General features: G+C 49.3%; 1 protein-coding gene across 1 annotated transcript in view; it reads left to right on the top strand.

Annotated features, from left to right (window-relative positions):
* Positions 1 to 24,302, top strand: part of HINFP (histone H4 transcription factor) — a 65,139-nt gene that overhangs the window by 14,048 nt on the left and 26,789 nt on the right. The window contains exons 7-8 of the mRNA XM_088443822.1: positions 410 to 548; positions 19,447 to 19,571. Of these exons, the coding sequence (XP_088299948.1) occupies positions 410 to 548; positions 19,447 to 19,571 (264 nt within the window). The remainder of the gene's footprint in view (positions 1 to 409; positions 549 to 19,446; positions 19,572 to 24,302) is intronic.

The raw sequence follows: 24,302 nt of genomic DNA, 5'->3' as shown, positions 1-24,302 counted from the left end.
GCCCAACTAATTGTTCTAGTGTAGGGGGAACTTCCCCCCAACTGAACGATAAGTAGGCAGACACTGGGCGGTAGTGTTCTCCTAGTTCACCACCGTCTGCCGGCTGTGCTGCCTGGGATCCCTGTCTCTGGCAGCGGCTGAGAGAGGAGTGGATCAGTTCTTTTGCTGCGCACGGTCTCTCTCCAGGTCTTCATGGTCAATATCACACACTAGGACCTGCACCCCCCCCATCCTTACTTCGAGAGGCATCGCTTAGGTATGTTGTTGCATGCACAGAGCGACCATGATGCATGTGCAGGCGGACGATAATCAGTCAACTGCGTAAATATTGGCAATGTGTACATAACTAAATCAGGCCTCATGTGATGTACCCGCTCTTTACCTGTCTGACTGATGTTCCTTTTTCTAGCTGTAAGAACCTGGTGGACCTGAGGAAACATCTAGATACACACAGTAAACTGCCAGCATATTGCTGTGACTATGAAGAATGCAGCTTCAGTGCCCGATCTCTGTGTTCTGTCAAAGCTCATTACAGGAAAGTGCACGAAGTAAGAGGACAGGGCTCATCTCCACACATCAATACTGTTCATCAATATATGCTCTTATACAGTTTTGTTTTTATGATCAGTGTACATATAATACCCACTATATGTTCTTCCATATTAGTATGGTTTATTTACAAGGTAAACTGTGAACATCATGGTTATTGAAGGACTCCTGTTGCTTGCTGCTGGCATGGCATAGAGGTTGCAGCAGTCTTTTTGTGATAGACTTAAGGTGCCTACACACATAGCGATGTGCTCACAATCCCACGATGTGTACGATTTCCCACTGAACTCTCCCCGGGAGCTCCTCGGCAGTCGGCCTGATTTGGTCTGAAAAAGTTGCCAATTTGACACACGATCTATCGTGCCTCCTAAACTATCCAGTGCATCCTGACTCGAGATTGTCAGATCTGCCCTACAGCACGGCAGATCTGAAGATGCGATGTGCGACCTGCAGGGACGCGCATTGTGATCGTGAGTGGGGACTTACGATTTGGGCATATTTTACATGATCTGTCATTCCGATGTGTCGGAATCGGCCAGATCGGGTAAAATATTGCAATGTGTGTAAGCACCTTTACAGAGCTGACAGTGTAGGTGGCTACACACTGGCCCTGATTCAGAGGCGCTCGCAGTGTGCGAGCGCTCGCTCTGAATCAGGGCGGTTTTTTTTTTGTTTGTTTGTTTCGGCCTGTTGGTGACCTCGCGATGGTCACGATTATCGTGACCATCGGGCTTGCTTCGAGACCCTGCGGGAGGGTCTCTGCTCCCGCAAGCCCGAGTGGACTTATTGCTCTAATAGAGCAGGAAGTCCACTACTGACATCAAGAGTGATGTCAGTAGGGCTGCCCACAAACAGCAGACGTTCCTAAGGGAACGCCTGCGTTTGTGCAGCCACCCCCCCCCCCCTCCCCACCTACAAAACGGGGCGAGCTGTCAATCAACATCGACAGCCGCCCCGTCAAGTAGTGAGCGACGGAGCTCCCGTCGCTCGCTGGGGTTCGCGCATGCGCACATCGGAGGTGGCGCATGCGCAGTGGGGGAACATCGACCCGCTTGCGAGCGTTGTGCGCTCACGAGCGGATCTGAATCAGGCCCACTGTACGATATTTTAAACGATTTTGCAGTTTTTGTCAGATTGGAACGACAAATCGTTTAAAATCTGCCGTGTGTAGGCACGAAAACGATGCCGATGCGCACTCCCGCTGGTCATTGGTCGGGGTCTGTGATCTTTTGAACATGCAGAAAATAAGAGTTATGGTATAACATACCTTTAACTCTTTTTCTTCGAGGTCCATGGGGTCCACAGCCATTACGTTGGGGTATGAATCCCGGTCACCAAACAGTTAATACAAACGAGCTCTCAGGATGCATCGGGTTCCCTCCTCATATACCCCACCTCCTGCCTCAGGTAGCCAGTTCGTTACCAAGCTTAAGCAGGCAGAGACAAACAAAGGGTAAGAAAGAAAAGACTCATACTTACGAGTCCAGACTCTCAAGAGAAGAAACGACGGAAAACCTCCCCCAGAACTACAGGTGCGTCTGGGTGGGTGTCCTGTGGACCCCATGGACCTCAAAGAAAAAGAGTTAACAAAGGTATGTTATACCATAACTCTTATTTTCTTCTTCGGGGTCCACAGCCATTACGTTGGGGATATCCCAAAGCACTGACCCTACGGGCGGGGACGCTCCTGACTCTCGGAAGAGAGGAGAATCCTACGCCCGAAGGAGGCATCCTGAGAGGCAAAAGTGTCAAAGGCATAAAATTTGACCAAGGTATGGATGGAAGACCATGTGGCTGCTTTACATAATTTCTCAGCAGAAGCACCCCGGCGGGCCGCCCATGATGGACCTACCGCCCTAGTAGAATGTGCCGTCACTGAATCCGGCACACGCATACCAGCCTGTGTATAAGCCAATGAAATTGCCATGCGAATCCCCCTGGCCAGTGTCTGTTTATTGGCTGGCCAGCCACGCTTATGACAACCATAAAGCACAAAAAGTGAATCGGACTTCCTCCATTTGCTCGTGCGTTTAATATAAATTCTCAACGCACGGACCACATCCAGGGAAGCCTCACCTTGTGAGAGACTTGTGCCCTGAAATGCTGGAACTACTATTTCTTCATTAATATGAAATTTAGACACCACTTTCGGAAGGTAACCCTCCCTAGTACGTAGTACTGCTCTATCTTGATGAAATATCAAGAACGGCTCCCGGAAGGAAAGCGCAGCTAAATCCGACACTCTAGATGCAGATGCCATAGCAAGGAGGAATACAGTCTTTGCTGTTAGCCACTTGATGTCTATTGAATTTAAAGGCTCGAACGGAGGAGCCTGTAAAATCTTCAGAACTAGAGTCAAGTCCCACGGAACAACCGGGGAAACGAAGGGAGGCTGAATCCTCAACACCCCCTGAAAAAAGGTCTTTATATCCGGTCTCAGGGCCTGATTCAGAGCCGCTCGTAAGCGGCCGCTCGTTCGCTCCGTGCGATGTTCGCACATCTGCGTATGCATATGGGTCGTAACGCGCATGCGCCAACCAGTCAGTGCGATCGGAAATCGAGCACTCGCCAAATAGCGAGTGCCTGCTAATTTGAGTGACAGGATGAGGCGTTTGTGGGTGCTAACAGGGGAAGGTACTTGAAAACGGGGAGTGGAGATCCGAACGCAGGCGCGCCAAACGGTCAAAACGGGCGTTTTAAGGGTGTGCATAATTAACAAAGCAGCGTCATCGACCACGTCACTTGGTTGTCTCTTGATTGCGGTAGGATAAACCTACCACAAACCTACCACAAGCACTGCGAGCAGTTCAGACGCCTTTCGATGCACTCGATTAATCAAATAAATAGCTGAGATGACGTAGGATGCGAGCGGCCAGGGGGCGTCTTTAGAAAAGAGCGAGCGCATGTTTCGTTCGCTCTCTCGCTCAGACATAGAGGCATCAACAGACCGCAAAGAGCGAGCGCTCAATTTAAATAGCCGGCCCCTTTTTCTGAGCGAGCGCAAATAGCGTCCGGCTCTGAATCAGGCCCTCAGAGCAATTTTATGTTGGAACCAGACTGAAAGAGCTGACACCTGTACCCTTAAAGAGGCCAGGCGTAGCCCTTTTTCCAGACCGCTTTGAAGAAAATCCAGCACTCTGGATATCAGGAATTTATGTGGATCATGCCCTTTCAGTTCACACCACTGAAAGAAAGTATGCCAAACCCTATAGTATATACGGGCTGAGGATGGTTTCCGTGCCTTCAGCATCGTCCGTATAACAGACTCGGAAAACCCCTTTTCCCTCAAGACAGAGCCATGCCGTCAAAGATAGCCGATGAATATCCAGGTACCAGCAGGGACCCTGTAGCAACAGATCCGGTCTCAATGGCAGAGGCCACGGAGTGTCTGGAGAGAAACTGTAGATCTGTGAACCAGTGCCGTCTCGGCCACGCCGGAGCTATTAATATGACAGTGCTGCCCTCTTGTTTGATCTTTCTGACCACTCTGGACAGAAGAGCAAACGGGGGAAACAGATATACCAGCTTGTAACGCCACTTTACTGTCAGTGCGTCTACAAACTCGGCTCTCTGATCTCTTGTCCAGGATCCGTACCTGGGAACCTTGTTGTTCGTTCTTGATGCCATCAGATCTATTTGTGGTAGATCCCACCTGTCCACAAGGTTCCGAAAAACCTGTGGATGTAGGGCCCATTCCCCTGCATTTATCTCTTGCCGACTGAGAAAATCGGCCTCCCAATTCAGGATTCCTGGAATGAACACGGCAGATATCGTGGGCAGATGAGTCTCTGCCCATACCAGGATTCTTGATACCTCTGCCAAGGCGGCCCGACTCCTCGTGCCCCCTTCATTATTTAGGTAGGCGACCGCGGTGCGATTGTCCGACTGTATCTGCACTGACCTGCCCTTTAAGATTTCCTGAGCCTGCACTAAAGCTTTGAATATAGCTCTTAGTTCCAGGATATTTATCGGTAGCCGGCTTTCCGTCACTGACCACTTTCCTTGGAAAGTGTGTGACCCTGTCATCGCCCCCCAACCTTGAAGACTGGCGTCGGTTTTGACTAATGTCCAATCCGACATCCAAAATGGGCGACCCTGCCTGAGATGCTTTGTCTGCAACCACCAGGTCAGGGACAACCGTACCTCTGGAGAGAGATGCAGCAGCTGGGACCTGATCGTGCGATGATCCTTGTTCCAGCGAGACAGAATGAATTGCTGCAGTGGTCTGGAGTGGAATTGAGCGTATTCCACCATCCTGAAGGTGGCCACCATCGACCCCAGGACCTGAATGGCTACTAGAACGGATATTTACCTGTTGCGAAGCAACCTGCGTATTCGTGATTGTAGAGCAAGGATCTTCTCCGGCAGATATATTCTCTGCACCACGGAGTCCAATCTCGCTCCCAAATGACACATCTGTTGTACCGGACAGGGTGACGACTTTTGCCAGTTTATGATCCAGCCGTGACTGTACAGACATGATACTGTCAGCCTCAAATGATCCTGTAACTGCTGTGGGGACTGCCCCAGCAACAGGAGGTCGTCCAAGTAAGGCAAAATCCTGATGCCTTGGCGTCTGAGGCATGCCATCATCACTGCCATCACCTTGGTGAATACCCGAGGGGCTGTGGACAGGCCAAACGGCAGGGCCTGGAACTGAAAATGTTCCTCCCCTACCGCAAAACGAAGACATTTTTGATGAGCCTGTGTGATTGGGATGTGAAGGTAGGCATCTTGTATGTCTAGGGACACCATATAGTCCCCCCTGTTCCATTGCCAACACAATCAATCGCAATGTTTCCATCCTGAACCCGGGGGCTCGAACAAGTTTGTTGAGCTCTCTCAGATTTAGAATAGGCCGGTATGACCCATTCGGTTTCAGAACCAAGAACAGATTGGAGTAAAACCCCTCTCTGAACTGGTTCTCTGGCACCGGAATCACTACTTCTGATGCTAGTAAGGCAAGAATAGCCTTCTGAAGGGCCAAAGCTCTTTCTGAACCCACCTGCGGGTTTACACAAAAGAACCTTTGAGGAGGAGTCCTCCAAAACGTCAGGGCGTACCCTCGGGAAACAACTCCCCGAACCCAGGCATCCTCCGTCGTGAGGTGCCAGGGCTCTTAGAACCGAAGCAGTCGGCCCCCCACCCTGGGATCCCCCAGGGGGAGGCCCGTCCCATCCACTGGTTTATCCTGGACCCTAGATCCTGGACGTTTGTTTTGCCAGGGCTTCCTGGGTCCTGCCTTTCTTGGTGGAAATCTCGCTGAGGGCTGACCTTTGGCCTTGCCCTGCGGCTGAAACCCCCGAAAGGACGCCCTCCTCAATTTAGATGAGGTTGCTGATGGTAAACCTGCTGTCTTTGAGGCTGCCATGGAGGATACAATTTTGTCCAGTTCTGGACCAAAGAGCACACCTCCTGTGAATGGAAGGAATTCTAGGGCCTTTTTGGTCCCGACATCTGCCCTCCAATCTTTCAACCAGAGGATCCTACGTGCCACCATGGACTCAGCTGAAACTTTAGAGGAAAGGATCCCTGCATCCAAGGCGGCATCACCCAAATAAGAGGCCCCTTCTCTAATAAAGGAGATCATATCCAGTTGCTCCTTAGAGGCATCTGGTAAAGACTCCGTTAGAGTTTTGGCCTACTCCTCAATAGCTCTTGCTACCCAGGCAGTGGCCATAGCTGGGCGGGTGGCTGTTCCTGCCAGCGAAAAAATTGATTTGAGACAAGACTCCAGTCTCCTATCCGTGGTTTCCTTCAGCGAAACTGCTGGGATTAGAAAAGTGGTACGTTTAATCAGCTGTGCCACATGCGCATCAACTGATGGTGGATTCTCCCACTTGACACAGTCCTCTGCTGGAAAAGGATATAGAAGCGCCATTCTTTTAGAAGAATGGCTTATCTTATCCGGACGGACCCAGGCTTCCTCCATAAATTCTGATAAATGTTCAGACTTTGGGAATTCTGCCTTAACCACTTTTTGGCGCTTGAACAGGGGGCTTTCCTAAGCGGAAGATCCCCTTCCACTATATTTAACACCGATTTTACAGCCCTTATCAGAAAAGGGACATCGGCTACTGGGAAATGATCATCACCCTCCTCGGAGCTAGACTCCTGCGAAAAGTCCTGTTCCTCGGAGGAGGAGGCACTCGAGTACTCACCCATGTAAGGCGGTACATGGCGCCTAGATTTAGGCTGCTTTGGCTTGACAGCCTGAGGCTGAAAAACCCCCGAGGATGATGCCATAACCTTACCAGCACCAGGGTCCATCCAAGGCGGCCACATCATGGGCATAGGATGCATCTGCTGAGGCAAACTCCAAACCGGTGGTACCGGGGCAGCCAGCCGTTCCGCCACCTGAGCCATAACCTGAGAAAATGATGCCCAAGGAGGCTCAGGGCCTGAAACAGGCAAACTTAATTGGTGTGGTGGCTGTCTGAAACAGTTCCCACAAAGCCCATTTTGTAGAAAGTCCTGTGGGGACAAGCCTGCCATGCAGGCTACACAGGATATCAGCAACGGGGCTCCCGCCACCTGACCTTCAGACTCCTTAGACATAACACTATGCCACTATGAACACTATGGTTCTGAGTGTATATGTGCTGCTTTCTACTCTCAACCCACACACCTGTAGCAAGGGAAGGGGAGAGACAGTGACAGTATACAGGAATTACAGTTCTTTTACAGAAGAAACAGTATCCATAAACAACAATCACATGTCATGCATAAATACTCTGCGAGCCATATGATTATAAGCTCTCACTACCATAATCAGCCTCAGCTTAAGTAGGATAGAGCCCTGTAAAAACCTAGACCAGCAGTAGGCAAGGTATACAGGGAGACTGCCCAGCGTCCCTCTTGTAGGAGCAGCGTTCAGAGAGCAACTGACATACACTCTGGCTGCCCTATATGGAGGCTGGGAGGAACAATCCACAATCAACTGTGCCAGAGGACTGAACTAGCGTGTGGATTGGGGGAGGGGCCGCTGGGGAAGCGTACCTCCCCTATGCTGCTTGGACCTGCCCGGTAAACTGACCTGGCCGCCGCCACAAGCCCCGGCTGGTCTGGAACATCAAATCCCGACGGTCTAGGCTAGGAGAACAAGCCGTATGCCTCCTGACTGCAGCGCGCCTCCAGCCAGTCTCACCGCCGGAGGCCGGAGCGCCACGTGGTCTCGGCGTCAGCGGCCGCCGCGACCACCTGCTTACCTGACATCCCCTTGATCCGGTTGCGGTCCAGGGCCAGAAAGCCCCTGCCGAATCCCCTACCAAGGACCTGCCGAGGCTAGCGGTGCGTCGCCGGAGGAGGTAGTTGCAGCGCGTGGCCGGTGCGCCTCCAATCAGGCGCGAGGCTGCTTCCAGGACAGCTCAGACCACCCGCTGAGATAGAGAGTAAAACTCTCTTATTTTTTTTTTTTTTTTGTACTCGTCTGCAGGACTGCTCCAGCAGTCCCACTGTCTATGTGGTGAACACACCAAACAGGAAGAACTGGCTACCTGAGGCAGGAGGTGGGGTATATGAGGAGGAAACCCGGTGCATCCTGGGAGCAGAGAGCTTGTTTGTTTTAACTGTTTGGTGACCGGGATTCATACCCCAACGTAATGGCTGTGGACCCCATGGACCCCAAAGAAGAAAAATCACAAACTGTCGTTAACGATTTGCCACACATCGTTCCGTGTGTACGTATGACGAACAATTTCATGAACAACAAACGATTTGTCGTCACTTTTCCCGGACACTCCCCTCCACCATTTTGTGCCAGCCGACGGAAAGACATCGTGAGGTTGTTTGCTGCCAAACGATATATCGTTAACGATTTGCAGTCGTTAATGACCCATCTATATCGTTTGGTCGTTTGTACAATCGTTCCATGTGTATGCACAATATCGTTTGTCCGGGAGTGTCCAGGAGTTCAAGGGAAATCGTTAGAGGTATAGACAGACAGGGTAGTTCCGACTGACTTTCCATACATTGGTAACCAGTGGGACCATCCAGTGCAGCACTCGGCACACATTAGTATGTCACACACAAGCAGAGTTGTGTGCATTAGGAAATGTGATGACTACATTGGAGATCAGGTTTATAAGTGTTACTATGCAACCATGGGGGGAGCTCTAGCTAAGCTGTTGCATTAGAGACATAAGATTAAGACAAATAAACTTTAGGCCAAACAGTAACTTTGGAATTGGCACATCACAAAAATTATTTGCCTATCCACGCTGTAATACTGCAATTCATCCTAATACAGGATTACCTTTTTATACAAGAAAATGAATAAGCTAGTAAAGCTTACATTACCAATACATGGTAAGTTGTTGTTATCATTTTATTAGAAACTTCCAACATATTACACAGAGACATACACATTTGTTTGCAATGTAATTTCCTACCACAGAAACACACACACAAGATGCCAACTGCTGTACCACCATGCCATCACTGCACAGTTCTGAATAAGTATATGATAAACGTTATTTTCAACTCAAGAAGTTATATTCCATGAAATACTTAATAATGACCATATGTTCTATAACTGCTGCAATAACTGAATTATAGGATTGTGTAGAATTGCCTTTAATGTACCTGCAACCTTTTAGTTGTTTGCCTAGTTTTGCAGATATTAAACAAAAAGATTCACCGGTTGCTTCAAATCAATTATCGTTTCTGATGTCCTTATTTCACCATTGAATGCCACATTAGTACATCAGAAAGGGAGTTGGTTGTTGGGTTACAGTTTACAGGAACTTATGGGTTTGTAAATCTTAAACGAGTGTTCAGCTTCACTTTCACTCCAGTGCAGCGCTTGCTTAATATGTATATGTATAATCTATTTCTGATTACATATCATGTGCAAATGATTACTGCACAATATAATGTGTATTACAGGTTGAGTCTCCCATATTCAAATATTCCGAAATACGGAATAATTTTGGCATGACTGAGATAATGAAACCTTTTGATTTTTGATGGTTTAATGTACACAAACAGACCAGTGGTATTTTGGATATCGGAATATTCCGTATTTTGGAATATTTGCGTACTATAATGAAATATCTTTGGAATAGGACCCAAATCTAAACACAGAATGCATTTATGTTTTATATACACCTTGTACACACAGCCTACAGGTCATTTTATACAATAATTTCAATAATTTTGTGGCTCAAACAAACTTTGTCTACATACATGAAATTCATTTATGGTCCATATACACCTTATACACAAACCTAAAGTTATTTTTTGAAATATATTGTGATAGAAGCACTGGTAAAGTGGTCAATGGCAGGTACATTTATCCTAGGTTTTTGGCCTATGTGTTCTAAAAAAATCCCAGGAGAAGTCTGTTTTGTAAGCAGACCAGAGTATCAGCTTTTGGGAAAGCTGGTTTGGGTCCTGTGGGTGTGGATGTGAGGAGAGGGAGGGCTCCATCCACAGGCCACTCCAGGTTTTGGGCCTTTCAGCCTGGTAGCAGGCTCATTAGGGCTTACAACTGGAACTGGCTGATATAAGCTGTGTTCAGTTGTAGCTGAGTGTCTCACACTTGGGGAAGTAGGCGTGCAGGCTAGCATGTCCAGAGACACTTATGACAACCCTGTAAGTGCTGTGCACGTGCTGTTGTTGGCAGTGTGGGCAGTACGCCCTACCGTCCTGGTAGTGAGGGAACCTACTGTTTAGTTATTGCCCAGATGGGCTAGGATTTTGGTTTGATTTGTTATATTCGGCACAATAAAGACTGGCACCGACTGGTTTGTACGAGAACCCCAGACTTGTGTACTGTTTCTACGGCTGCTGTGTGTGTAAAGAGGGAGTCCATCTACCCCAGGAGAGGGACCCCTATCCCGACTGTGTCACAAGTGGTGGAGAATGCGGGCAATCACACACTGAAATTGCAGCAAGGAAAAATTTTTATTTAAAATTTAAAGGGACAGACATCAATTCGTCAGTGTGGATATAAAGTTGTGTCCTTTGAATTCCATAGAGGTGGCGTCCGCAGATACTAAGGGAAGCCAGATTCTGCTTCCAACCTACACCCCAGGACAAAATGGAGGACATTGCTTCCTGCTGAGCTGCCGTAGCTTGGAGCAAGGCTTTAACAAACAACTTGCAGCAGGAAGCTACCAGAGCTCAGCAGGAATCCACCAATGTGCAACTGTTGGCCTTGGAGACAGCCCAGAGGCAACAACAAGTCGCCATCGAGGAAACCCGCCAGGCCTTAAAAGAGGTAGAACAACTCTTGGTAGCCCCGACTGGCGATGCTTGCACTGACCCTCCAACCCACACTCGCTCTATACGAGCCAGTCATTTTTTGCTGAAGATGACCCCGAGTGATGACGTGGAGGCGTATCTTTGAGAGAACCGCGGAAAGGGAGAGTTGGTCCAAGGAACAGTGGGCAAGTCTTGTGGCACCCTTCCTGTCTGGAGAACCACAAAAGGCCTACTATGATTTATGCCTGGATGATGCCAAGGACTATGCAAAATTAAAACGGGAGATCCTAACCCGCTTGGGAGTCACCTCATTTATTCGGGCCCAACGAGTCCACCTCTGGGAGTTCCAAATGGAAAAACCTCCACACTCACAGATGCATGACCTCGTCCATCTAACCACAAAATGGCTGCAGCCCCAGACGCTGACAGGACCACAGATTGTGGAAAGAGTCGTGATGGACCGGTATCTACGATCGCTACCTGCATCTCTGCGCAAGTGGGTGAGCCATGCAGACCCTAAGTCTGCAGACCAGCTAGTCGAACTGGTGGAGAGGTACGTGGCGGCTGAGGAACTGTTGAGTCTGCCCCACTGAGCCCCGATGATGCAACGGCGAACTCCCATCGGCACTGATGACTGTTCCAGGGGAGAAGGGTGCTGGGCGATGGAATGTGCCTAAGACTGAGGGTGAGGAACCTGGAGACAGGCCAGCCAGGCCAGGAAGCTTCCTTCCCCGTAGAAGACTAGATTATAATGTGATTCAGTGTTTCCGATGTGGTGGCTTCGGCCATATTGCAGCTAATTGTCCACTTACCTCTGAACCTATGCAATGTGATACTGCTCGTGTATACCGCAGGGGGTCTTTCTTTGCACAGCCAGCCTGTACTGCCGACTGGTGGGCTGAGACTGATAAGCACGTGTGTACTTACTGTAGAAGGCAACTGTGTAGAGGCTATGTTAGATTCTGGTGACGCTGGTGAACCCTTTGAAGCGTAAGGGGAAAACTGTTGGGTGTGACCTGCATACATGGGGACACTCGCTATTATATTACTTATATTACTGCAGAAGTGAACATTGAGACATCATGTGGTTCCGCGATAGTTTCTGTGGGTTTGGTACATGGCTTAATGTATGATGCAATATTGGGGAGAGACTTTGCTCATTTCTGGAAATTGTGGGAAAGCCGATTATGCACAGAGGTAAATCACCTTGGCTCATTTGAGAGGGTTACTGACGTAGTAGCAGAGTCAGAGATGTTCCCTTTTTTCTAGTATGATTGGCGAACTAGAGAATGCGGAGCGTGATGGTAGCTCGCCAAGTGATGTGCCTCCCACTGAGGTGGGTAGTGTAGTTGAGCCAGTTAATCGTCTGCCTGATTTAGAGGTCAGAAGAGAGGTCTTTGCTGTGGAGCAGTTAAATTACCCTACTCTGGTAAAAGCCAGGGAGAATGTCAAAGTGATCAATGGTAAACCCATAGACCCCGATAGTCCTTTGTCGTATCCTCACATGGCAGTATGTCAGGATTTGTTGTACCAGGTGACTAAGAGGGGGGAAGATACTGTGGAACAATTAATATCTCCCAAAGAATACAGAAGAACAGTGTTAGATCTGGCCCATGGTCATATAACGGCAGGCCACCTAGGGGTAGAGAAAACTACTCAGCGAATTGTGCAGAGGTTTTTTTGTCCCGGGGTCAATATAGATGTATCTGACTATTGTGCATCCTGCCCTGAATGTCAGTATCCTGCTCCAAGGCCACATTTCAATAGTCCCCTGGTTCCATTACCCATTATTGAGGTGCCATTTGAATGAATAGCTATGGATTTGGTTGGGCTATTAATGTAATCTACCCGGGGCCATCAGTATATTCTGGTGATAATGGATTACGCTACCAGGTACCCGGAAGCGATACCATTACACAATACGTCAACCAAGACCATTGCTAGAGAATTAGTCCATGTCTTTAGCAAGTTGGGAATACCTAAGGAGAACCTGCCTGACCAAGGTACCCCATTTATGTAAAAAATCATGAAGGAGTTATGCCGCCTGTTTAAAATTTGACCAATTAAGAACCTGTGTACCATCCCCAGACCGATGGGTTAGTGGAGAGGTTTAATAAAACTTTAAAACACATTCTAAGGAAAGTAGTTTACAAAGATGGTAGAGATTGGGATCACTTGTTACCTTATTTGCTGTTGGCCGTAAGAGAGGTTCCACAATCCTCCACAGGGTTTTCCCCTTTTGATTTATTGGACGGGAGACATCCAAGGGGGTTACTTGACATTGCCAAAGAGACATGGGAAGGTCAGTCCAGTCGGTATAAAACAGTTATTGAGCATGTTTCTCAAATGCAAGAAAGAAATGCAGCTGTGGTGCCAATAGTAAGAGAGCACTTGGAACAGGCCCAACAGGCACAGAAGAGGGTATACAACTGTAATGCTCACTTATGCAACTTTGCTCCTGGGTACAGAGGCCCTGATTCAGAGCCGGACGCTCTGACAGAGCGCTCGCTCTGAATCAGGGCCGTCCTTCTGAATTTTTAGAGCGGCCTCCTGGCCACTCGTATAGCTATGGGTGACCACCCACAGCTATAGCGAGCGACCAGGAAGATGGTCAAGACCATCGCGACCATCGGGCTTGCGACGAGACTCTTGTGGTAGGGTCTCGTTGCCGCAAGCCCTGGAGTGCTTTTGGCTCTATCAGAGCTGAAAGCACTCCCACTGACATCACTTGTGATGTCTGTGGGGCCGACCCCAGACGGTAGGTGTTCCCATGGGAATGCCTCCGTCTGGCCAGCCACGCCCCCGGCACACCCACCAAAGGGGGCGTGCTGTCACTCACCATCGACAGCACGCCACCTTTGTAGCGAGATCCATAGCGACAGCTTGCCCATCGCTATCCGGGTCTCGCGCATGTGCACGACGGAGCCGGGTCCGTCGTGCTCATGCGCACTGGGACATCGACCCGCTTGCGAGCGGTCAGCGCTTGCGAGCGGGTATGAATTAGGCCCAGAGTCTTGGTGTTGGTTCCCACAGTAGAAAGTAAACTTTTGGCTAAATGGCAAGGACCCTTTAAAATCTTAGAAAAAGTGGGGCAGGTCAATTATAAAGTTTACCAGCCGGGGAAAAGAAAGCCAGAACAGATATACCATGTAAATCTTATAAAACCCTGGAAGGATAGAGTAGCACTGTCAGCCGTCCGAGCCCCTCCAGTAAACCCAGGGCCCATTGTACCCGAAGTGACAGTGGCAAAAACCCTGTCAGCCAGTCAACAGCAGGAATTTCTGATCAGAAATAGGGTGCTGTTTTCTGACCTACCAGGGAAAACCACGGTCATCAAACATGACATAATCACTGACCCAGGGGTTAAGGTTAACCTAAAGCCCTATAGGTTACTAGAAGCCCAAAGAGAATCAGTGTCGAAGGAAATTAAAAAAAAATGGTAGAGTTGGGTGTAATTGAAGAATCGCATAGTGAGTGGTCAAGTCCCATTGTGCTCATTCCAAAACCCAACGGGAGTGCGAGATTCTGCAATGACTTCCGGAAATTGAACAGTGTGTCAAAGTTCTATGCCTATTGTGGATGAACTAATTGAAAGGCTGGGGACAGCCAGATATTTAACTACTCTTGACTTAATCAAAGGGTATTGGCAACTGCCGTTAACTGAGAACGCCAAAGAAAAGACAGCTTTTTCTCCACCAGTGGGGTTGTTTCAATACAGGATGTTGCCCTTTGGGCTACATGGGGCACCTGCTACCTTTCAAAGAATGATGGATAGGATTCTAAGGCCCCATAGACAGTATGCTGCTGCTTATCTGGATGATGTAGTCTTTCATAGTCCGGATTGGCAGTCTGACTTGCCCAGAGTACAAGCAGTGTTGGACTCCATCTATAAGGCAGGTTTAACAGGCAATCCAAAAAAGTGTTGTCTGTGGATGGAAGAAGTAAAATATCTTGGGTACACCACTGGCAGAACTTTGATAAAGCCACAGCTCAAGTAAGATTGAGGCAATCTAAAACTGGCCACGACCCCTGAATAAGAAGCAGGTGAGAGCTATCTTAGGGATCATTGGGTATTATAGGAGGTTTATACCCAATTTTGCCACCATTAAAGTCCCACTGACTGGCCTTACCAATGGCAAACAAAGTCATGGTGGAATGGGGTCCTGAAGCAGAGAAGGCTTTCCAGGAGTTAAAAATAGCGTTATGTACCCAACCAGTTCTGATGACCCCTGATTTTGACAGAGTTTGTTGTACAAACCGATGCGTCAGATGTAGGCATCGGAGCGGTCCTGTCCTAAAGCAAAGAGGGTGAAGAACACCCGATTTTCTTCTTAAGCCGGAAATTAAATGGACATGAAAGAAACTAAAGAAAAAAGCATTGGCCATAAAGTGGGCGTTAGAGACTCTCAGGTACTACTTGGTGGGAAGAAAGTTCAGATTGATCAATGACCATGCCCCTCTGAAGTGGATGTCGGAAAACAAGGACAGTAATGCGAGAATAACGAGATGCATTACAAACCATTAAATTTAGGGTAGAACACAGGCCAGGAAGCCAGCTGGCCAATGCAGATGCTTTGTCAAGTGTCCATTGTTTGGGGGCTGCAGTTGTTCCGCCTCACAGGTCGAAACAAAGGAGGGGGATATGTGATGCACTGGTAAAGTGGTCAGTGGCAGGTACATTTGTCCTAGGTTTTTGGCCCCCAGGAGAAGTCTGTTTTGTAAGCAGACCAGGGTATTTGGGTCCTGGGGGTGTGGATGTGAGGAGAGGGAGGGCTCCATCCACAGGCCACTCCAGGTTTTGGACCTTTCAGCCTGGTAGCAGGCTCATTAGGGCTTACAGCTGGAGCTGGCTGATATAAGCTGTGTTCAGTAAAAGCTGAGTGTCTCACACTTGGGGAAGTAGGCATGCAGGCTAGCATGTCCAGAGACACTGTTATGACAACCCTGTAAGTGCTGTACACTTGCTGTTGTTGACGGTGTGAGCAGTAGGCCCTACCGTCCTGGTAGTGAGGGAACCTACTGTTTAGTTATTGCCCAGATGGGCTAGGAGTTTGGTTTATGATTTGTTATATTCATTTGGCACAATAAAGACTGGCACCGACCAGTTTGTACGAGAACCGCAGACTTGTGTCCTGTTTCTATGGCTGCTGTGTGTGTAAAGAGGGAGTCCATCTACCACAGGAGAGGGACCCCTATCCCGACTGTGTCACAATATTTAATAATTTTGTGTATAAAACAAAGTTTGTGTACATTGAACCATCAGAAAGCAAAGGGTTCACTATCTCAGTCATGCTGAAAATATTCTGGATTTTGGAATATTTGGATATGGGAGACTCCACCTGTATATTTATGTGCATTGTATGTGACTCATGCTAGCTCTGTTGTTGTGATATACTGTCTTAAATTTTCTGACTGTCCGTTATATCTATCCCTGCTGCTCTTTCTCAAACCCTCAACTACCAGGTGTGTAGGGGCATTGGTACTTCACATTTACTTGTATTTGTGAAGGGTGTCACATTGCATTATTAACTAGACACTTTATTGTGTGCTACTTATTAGCTATTTCTATGTCTTCCAAAGGCAAGGATAAACAGGAGGCTGAGGCCCCTGTGCTGGTTACATGCACTCTCAGGATTTCATGCAGGATGGTCAATGTGCTGATTGTTATAAATCTGCTCACCAGTCCACCTTACCAGCACCTGTATATGAGCCACCTTGGGTGGTGTCCTTATCCCAGGTTATGACGCAGCTAGTGGATCATTTATCAAATCCCATGCTGCCTCCCGCTATTGGGTACCCACAGCTATTACAGCCTACTATGTCGGTACCCCCTATGCATCCTTCTGGGATGGATGTTTATGCCCACTCAGTTGAGAATATGGCTCAAACATCTTCCGCCTCTCAGCAAAGGGTACAGGCAGACAAACCATTAGCTACCAAAGCACATAGGAGGACTGTATCATCCTCCCAGGCTACTCAGGTGATGTGTCAGAATCCGAAAGCTGAGAAGGCAGACGATGCAAAATGCTCTCTCTCCAGGTCGCACTCTGGTAAGGAGCACCATCAATCAACAGTGGATGTTCCTGCTTTAGTGAGGGTGGTTAAAACAATCCAAAATATAGAGTATGATGAACCGGCCTCTAAACCTAAAACCCTGATGTTTAAACATCAGAAGGTGGTTAAGGCTGAATTCCCTCAATCAGAACAGCTCACTGAGCTCGTGAGAGAAGCTTGGAGTACTCTGGCAAGCGGTTCCAGGTCCCAAAAAGACAAGCGTCTTTTTACCCTCTCCCTTCAAAGGAGTGTACTAAGTGGAAAGTCCCTCTCACTATTGATTCGCATGTAGCATGTTTAGTCAGAAGCTCTACGCTGCCTTTACGTCTACATCCTCCCTTAAGGATCTTATCTGGGAGAAGATGCGTTGGATACAGAATCTGCGACCTCGGTAGTTACACTCCGGGTCCTTTTGACTACGGTCCTGGAAGGCGGACATGGGATCCAAGAAGGCACTCAAATCCTTACCCTTCTCTGAAGACGTGCTTTTTGGCACAGAATTGGACAAGATTGTGACTACTGTGACAGCCTCAAAGTCTACCTTTCTGCCATCAGCAGCTGCCCCTAAGCCTAGGCTGTCCACTTATCGGTCCTTTCGCCCCCAGGGTAAGGCAAGAGGACAGTCTTTTTCCCAGACAGTCTTGTTCTCTCAAGACCCCCAAGCCGTGAGTCAAGCAGCCTTGATCGGCGAGACGTCCGGCTTCCAAGTCAGACGACAAACCCTCCGCTTGATGGGGCATGCCTCCTCCTGGGGGATTCCACTGGTGGGAGGCTGACTTCTTCGATTTGCTGACTCTTGGCGTCAAACATCAACAGACGCCTGGGTCCGAGAAGTGGTCTCTCAGTGGTATGCTCTCACCTTCCTGAGGCGTCCTCCCGAGCAATTTTAATGGACAGGTCCCCCATCAGGCCTTGGACCTCCAGGAGGCCATTCACTCCCTGCTGAGTTCAGGTGTGATAATGCCGGTTCCTTCGGCTCAGAGAGGAACTGGTTTTTATTCCATTCTTTGATTCAGAAACCGAATGGATCTCATCGGCCTATTCTGAATCTCAAACCCCTCAACAAATTTATCAGGGTGCCCAAGTTCCGCATGGAAACTCTACGATCAATTATCCTGGCATTGTAGCCTGGGGAATTTATGGTTTCTCTGGACATTCAGGATGCATACCTGCATGTACCTATTACTCCTTTCCACCAGCGGTTCCTACGGTTTTCTGCAGCAACATTACCAGTTTCGGGCGCTGCCATTTGGTCTGTCAATGGCCCCTCGGGTCTTTACCAAAATAATGGCGGTGATGGCAGGACACATCAGATGCCATACCTAGATGACCTCTCTTAATCTTGGCACACTCACCGGTTGTGTTACGCCATCTCCAGCTGACCATGGACTTTCTGCAAACAAACACGGGTGGATCATCAATTGGAAAAAGTCCTCTCTACCTCCGACACAGTGGATGACACATCTGGGGGCACTCCTAGATTCTCGAATACAGAGGATCTCTTTGCCAGTGGACAAGATTTTGACACTACACTTGCATGTGTGCAGCTTCCTCCACAATAGGAGGGCATCCATTCACTCAGCAATGCAGGTCCTGGGGTCCATGGTTTCTACCTTCGATATGGTGGAATACGCCCAGTTCCACTCTTTGGCGCTTTCAACAACTGATCCTTTCCCGGAGGAACGGACAGTATAATCTGATCCGGTCCCAGGCGACATTGGTTCACTGACCTACGGAGTCTCTCCATAGACGTTTCCATTCCACTTCCTCTACGGCAGGACCTGTTGATGCAGGGCCCTTGCCTGCACCCGGACTTACTTCGGCTGTCTTTGACGGCATGGCTCTTGAGTCATCCCTCTTAAAAAAGATGAAGGAAACGGTGATCAAGGGAAAAAATACCCAATGAGGTTAGGTGCCTCAGGTTGGGAACCCTGTGGATCCTATGGACTTCGAAGAAGATGATTCCTTCATCTTCTGGGAGAGTGTTTCTCTTTCCTGTTCCTGCCTGGGGTCGTATTTACAAAACTGCCTATGGCTGGGGGTGGGGTGTACATCGAGGATGACCGAGGCATCCAGGAAGCTAAAGCTTAAAGGTGCATACACACACAACAATTTTTTGAACGATTATCGATAACGATATCGTTAATCTTTAAATTTTTTAAAAAAATTGTTAACTTTCTGAGTTAAAATGATGAACGATTATCGTTCATGGGCGTCCACGTTTGTAGTTCAGTCAGACTGACCAACTCAACGATTTTCAGTAAGGTAATATGCAAAAATCGTTTGTAGTTAAAAAAAATCGTTCATTACATTTAGTAAATGAACGATTTTAGTAAACTATTTTCGTTAATTTTTCCCTTCAAAAATGATCGAAAATCGTTTACTAAAAACAATCATTTACTAAATCGTGTGTGTGTGTGTGTATGCAGCTTAACTGTTTGGTGCCCGGATCACTCCAACCACACACCCCATGGTATCCCTGTGGATTCTATGGACTTCGAAGAAATAGAGTTAACAAAGGTAAGTCTACCATAACTTTTAATTTGTATATCATAACTTGGCCATATTATGAAGTGTAAAATGGTTTATTACTTGTTCACAACACCCGTTGATTTGTCTTCCTTTTTAATTGTTTAGGGTGATTCAGCTCCCAGGTACAAATGTCACGTCTGTGAGAAATGCTTCACTCGTGGGAACAACCTCACTGTTCACCTGCGTAAGAAGCATCATTTCAAGTGGCCTTCAGGACACCCCAGATTCAGGTAATGCTTACTCATCTGTGTCCTGCACATTTCTACATCAGGGTCCATAGGGTATCCACAGGCTACCTTGGGGGTATAGGTGATGACGTCTGGCATCGGGCACCATAGAGTTAAAAGTTTTCAGCCTCCCAGGATGCACTAGGGTCACCCTCCTATACCCCGCCCCCGGGCCAAGGCATCTGTTTTCGTTGGTGCCCGGCTCGGAGTCGGGTGCACCTGTTTAGAGGGGGGCTAAGGTTAGCCCCTGAAGTTTCTTCGTAAGCAGCTGTGGCTGCTCATCTGGAAGTACAGCATGGACAGTCAATGCTGACGTCCATGCTGTCTTCCCTACACCCCCGCCGGTACCAGAACGCCGGTACTGATCCGGGGATGCTGGTAAGCATCTTGGGTCACAGCTAGCGGTGCCCCGGATGTTTGGTACCATGACCGGATTCAAGGGGGCAGCGGGGTCCCGCGGTGGGTCCCTGCTGAGCACATAGTCCAGAGTCCCCAGGTAGGGGGCTCCCTGGGAACTGGCTGCAGCGTGGAGCCAGGTAACTAACCTGCGCTTCCAATACCCCCCTGGGACAGCGGACTGTGGCTGAGCTGTAGCGCTGCGGTGTCCCAGGGGTTAATTGCATGCCAGGGGAGCGCGCCTTCCCTGTACACAGCCGGCACCTCCCCCGCTGCACACAGCCCACTCTGCATCTGCTGACTGGCCCTGTGGCAGCGCTCCTCCCCCAGTCGGCCTCCTCTCTGCTCCTCGGTGGCCATCTTTGCTGAAGCATGGTGAGCACTGCTGGACACTGATGATCGGTGGCATCGTGGTCTGGGTCCCCCGGCATACCTCTCCTCCGTTGGTAACAGGTCTGTGTATGCAGCGCTGTGTCCTACCAGGCTCTGTGTCTGTGTAGTTGAGGATCAGCGCTGATAGTGCAGGAATTGATTTCTTTGCATAGTGTGTGACTTCTTCTAGCGTCTGCTGCCTGTACTCTCACTTTCTACTGTCAGCCATTTCCCTGTCCCTGCTCTTCTTCTGCTAAAGCCCTTGCGGTGCGGTGATTGCAGGGTGGTTCTCCCATAAAGTCTCAGTGAGAGGGGTCACATACTTACCATCATGTCTGAGAGTGACTTTTCTCTCCAGCTTATGTGTACTACGTGTAAGGTACCAATAGCGGAGGGGGAGGGTAACGCGGAGGGGCTATGTCGGCAGTGTTATTTATTGGCGCTGCCAATTACTGTCACGGCTCCGGTACAGGAACCGCCCTGGGCTTGTTTCGCCACAGCGCTTACAACCCTAGTGGGCCAGTTAGCTCCGCAGCCTGCGTTTTCACAGATGGGATTGTCCCAATAGTCAGTTGTGTCGTCACCCATGCAGGGTTTCCCGAGACAATTGATGGTACCCCACAGTCTCCCTATTTCCCCTCCCTAGGTCTCTCAGGAGCCTGCGTGGGTTAATTCACTGACAAGTTCTGTACAGCATTTGTCGGACGTGTTACAAGGGGAGTCTGTGTTGCAGCCACATAAGCGGCCGGTGGCATCTTTGTCCGCTCCTTATGAGGATGACGACGGGACCTCTGATGATGGGGAGATTCTGGATCTTTCTGACCAAGAACCTCTCCGTACTAAAGAGTCAGACGCTAAGTCCAAGGTTTATATTTCTGGATTTATTCGGGCAGTCCGCACGGCTTTAGTGATTGAGTATGAAGATCCTCCGGTGTCCAAGTCAAAATATGCCTTTTTTAAGGGTATTAAGGGTGACGCCACAGTGTTTCCTCTTTCGGGTCAGTAGACCATTTAGAGGAGGCGTGGAAACACCCTGGTAAATGGTATCAGCCTCAGAGACGCTTGGCGGTGGCTTACCCGTTTGCGGACAATTATTTTTCTAAGTGGGAATCCCCACCACAGGTGGATTCTCATGTGACACGCCTGGTCTGACGTGACACGTTGCCCATGCCCTCCATGTCCTCCTTGAAGGATGCTACGGACCGTAAGGTGGAGATCTGCCTAAAGTCCGTTTATTCCCTTGCGGGGGGGGCAGCCAGGCCGGCTATGGCCATTTGTTGGGTAGCCAGAGCTATGGAGCGCTGGGCGGATAGTTTGGAGGCGTCTTTGGATTCCGACTGTTCGTCTGAACAGACCGAGTTGGTGGGCAATCTCCGGGATTCAGCCACTTAAATCAATGAAGAGGCTTTGGATATCAGTACCCTAACTTCTTGGATTTCTTCAGCAGCTGTAGCTGCTCGTTGCACCTTATGGTTGCGATCTTGGAAGGCGGACGCTGATTCCAAAAAGGGCTTGGAAGCTTTGCCTTTTAATGGAGAAGTCCTATTTGGTCCGGATCTGGACCAAATTGTAGCCACGCTGGCGGCAGCCAAATCGGCATGTCTCCCGTCTGCTGCAGTTCCGTCCAGCTCAGGTACGTCATCCTTTCGGCCTTACAGGGCCCAGGGTAGGCCTAAAGCACAGTCTTTTCCCCGACAGGCTGGCCCCAAAAAATCAGCCAAGCCATGGAAACAGGCCTGGAGTACCAGACGTCCGGTCCCTAAGTCAGATGACAAGCCTGTGGCCTGACGGTCCCGGCCTCCCTTTGGGGGATCCCAAAGTGGGAGGCCGCCTGCTGCAGTTCGCCCTGTGTTGGTCAGTTACCACGACAGACAATTGGGTTCACGAGGTGGTTTCTCACGGGTATGCCCTCTCCTTTCGGCAGAGGCCCCCATCCCGATTCTTCACCATGGGTCTTCCATCAGACCGGAACAAAGCCACAGAACTGCGGAAGGTTTTGCACACTATGCTTCAGGCTGGAGTTATAGTGCCTGTTCCATTCTCCCAGAGGGGCCAGGGTTTCTATTCCACTCTGTTTTTGGTGCAGAAACCCAATGGGTCGTACTGTCCGATCCTCAACCTCAAAGCTCTCAACAAGTCCTTGCGGGTGCCGAAGTTTCGGATTGAGACCCTAGGGTCCATCATTCTGGCCCTGGAACCTGGGGATTACATGGTGTCGTTGGATATACAGGACGCCTACCTGCATGTCCCTATTCTTTTACGCCATCAACAGTTCCTCAGGTTTGCAATCCGCAACGACCACTTCCAGTTCCGGGCTTTACCTTTTGGCCTGGCGACAGCACCACGTGTGTTCACCAAGGTTATGGCGATCATGGCGGCTTCCCTGTGGCTGCAGGGAGTCCGCATGTTGCCGTACCTAGACGACCTTCTGTTGGTAGCAGGATCTCCACGGCTGGTTAATAAACTGGCAGAAGTCTACCCTGATCCCGTCTCAGAGGATTCTACACCTCGGAGCCTTATTGGACTCCAGACAGCAAAGGATCTTTGACGGGGGAAAAGATCTCTGCCTTACAGTTGAGGGTGCGCAGTTGTCTGCAGAGTCGCCGTGTTTCTCTGCACTCAGCGATGAGGTTACTGGGCTCCATGGTGTCAGTATTCGACATGGTGGAATATGCCCAGTTTCACTCCAGACCTCTGCAGCAATTGATCCTGTCCAAATGGAATGGACTGCCTCAGAGTCTAAAGTCCCAGACGATGGTGCTCACTCCGGAGGTTGGCCTGTCCCTAGCCTGGTGGTTGCAGACGACCCATCTCAACAAGGGTCGTCTATTCTGGGTGGCAAATTGGGTCCTGTTGACAACGGACGCCAGCCTTCGGGGCTGGGGAGCAGTCACGGGTCCACACTTGTTCCAGGGCAGACGGACTCAGGCGGAAACAGAGCTTCCAATAAACATCTTGGATCTCCGCGCGGTTTTCAATGCTCTCCAGCAGGCACATCGGGTTCTCCAAGGTCACCCCGTGCAGGTCCAGTCGGACAACGCCACCACCGTGGCCTACATAAGTCGGCAAGGAGGAACCCGAAGTCGGGCGGCACTCGTAGAGGTGTCCCGAATCCTGGTTTGGGCGGAGCGCAATCTCCCGGCCATATCAGCAGTATTCATTCCGGGAGTCCTGAACTGGGAGGCGGACTTTCTCAGTCGCCAGGACGTTCATCCGGGTGAATGGTCTCTGCACCAGGACGTATTTCAACTTCTGGTGGACAGGTGGGGTCTTCCAGAGATCGACCTCATGGCGTCCCGGCACAACAACAAGTTGCCGGTGTACGGGTCTCGAGCAAGAGACGAAAAGGCGTCTCTGGTGGATGCTCTGTCCGTCCAGTGGACGTTCCGGTTTGCTTATCTATTTCCTCCGTTTTCCCTTCCACGGGTAATCCGGAAATTCAAACAGGAAGGAGGGATGCTCCTGTTGATAGCTCCCACGTGGCCCAGGCGGCACTGGTTCTCAGACCTCCAGGAGCTGTCCGTGGACATTTCTCTGCGGTTGCCGTTACGACCGGACCTACTGTCACAGGGTCCTTGTCTTCACCTGGACCTGACTCGGCTGTCTTTGACGGCGTGGCTGTTGAGACGGCCATGTTAAGGTCCAGGGGGTTTTCCAGCTCTGTAGTGCAAACTATGCTAAGGGTTCGGAAACCATCTTCTGCAAGGATATCAATGATTTAGGGATGGTAAGTGCGCTCAAATGACCCCCTTCTATAGTGAATGAATGTCAATTCAGTATCAATGTTGTATTGAGGTAGTTTATTGGCAACATAAAATTAAAAATCAATAGTGTCACAGTGCAGAGGACCTGTGAAACCCAGTTTGTAGGATGAAAAGGAATGATTGTGCAGAGTTGTGAATGTCACAATGAGCACATGGTGATGAATAAGAGTCTTATAGATATATTGGGAGTGTGTGACCAGGG

This window comes from Taudactylus pleione, unplaced genomic scaffold, assembly GCF_031769625.1.
Source record: "Taudactylus pleione unplaced genomic scaffold, aTauple2 ptg000334l, whole genome shotgun sequence".
Lineage (NCBI taxonomy): Eukaryota > Metazoa > Chordata > Amphibia > Anura > Myobatrachidae > Taudactylus > Taudactylus pleione.
This window is presented reverse-complemented; position numbering and strand designations above follow the sequence as displayed.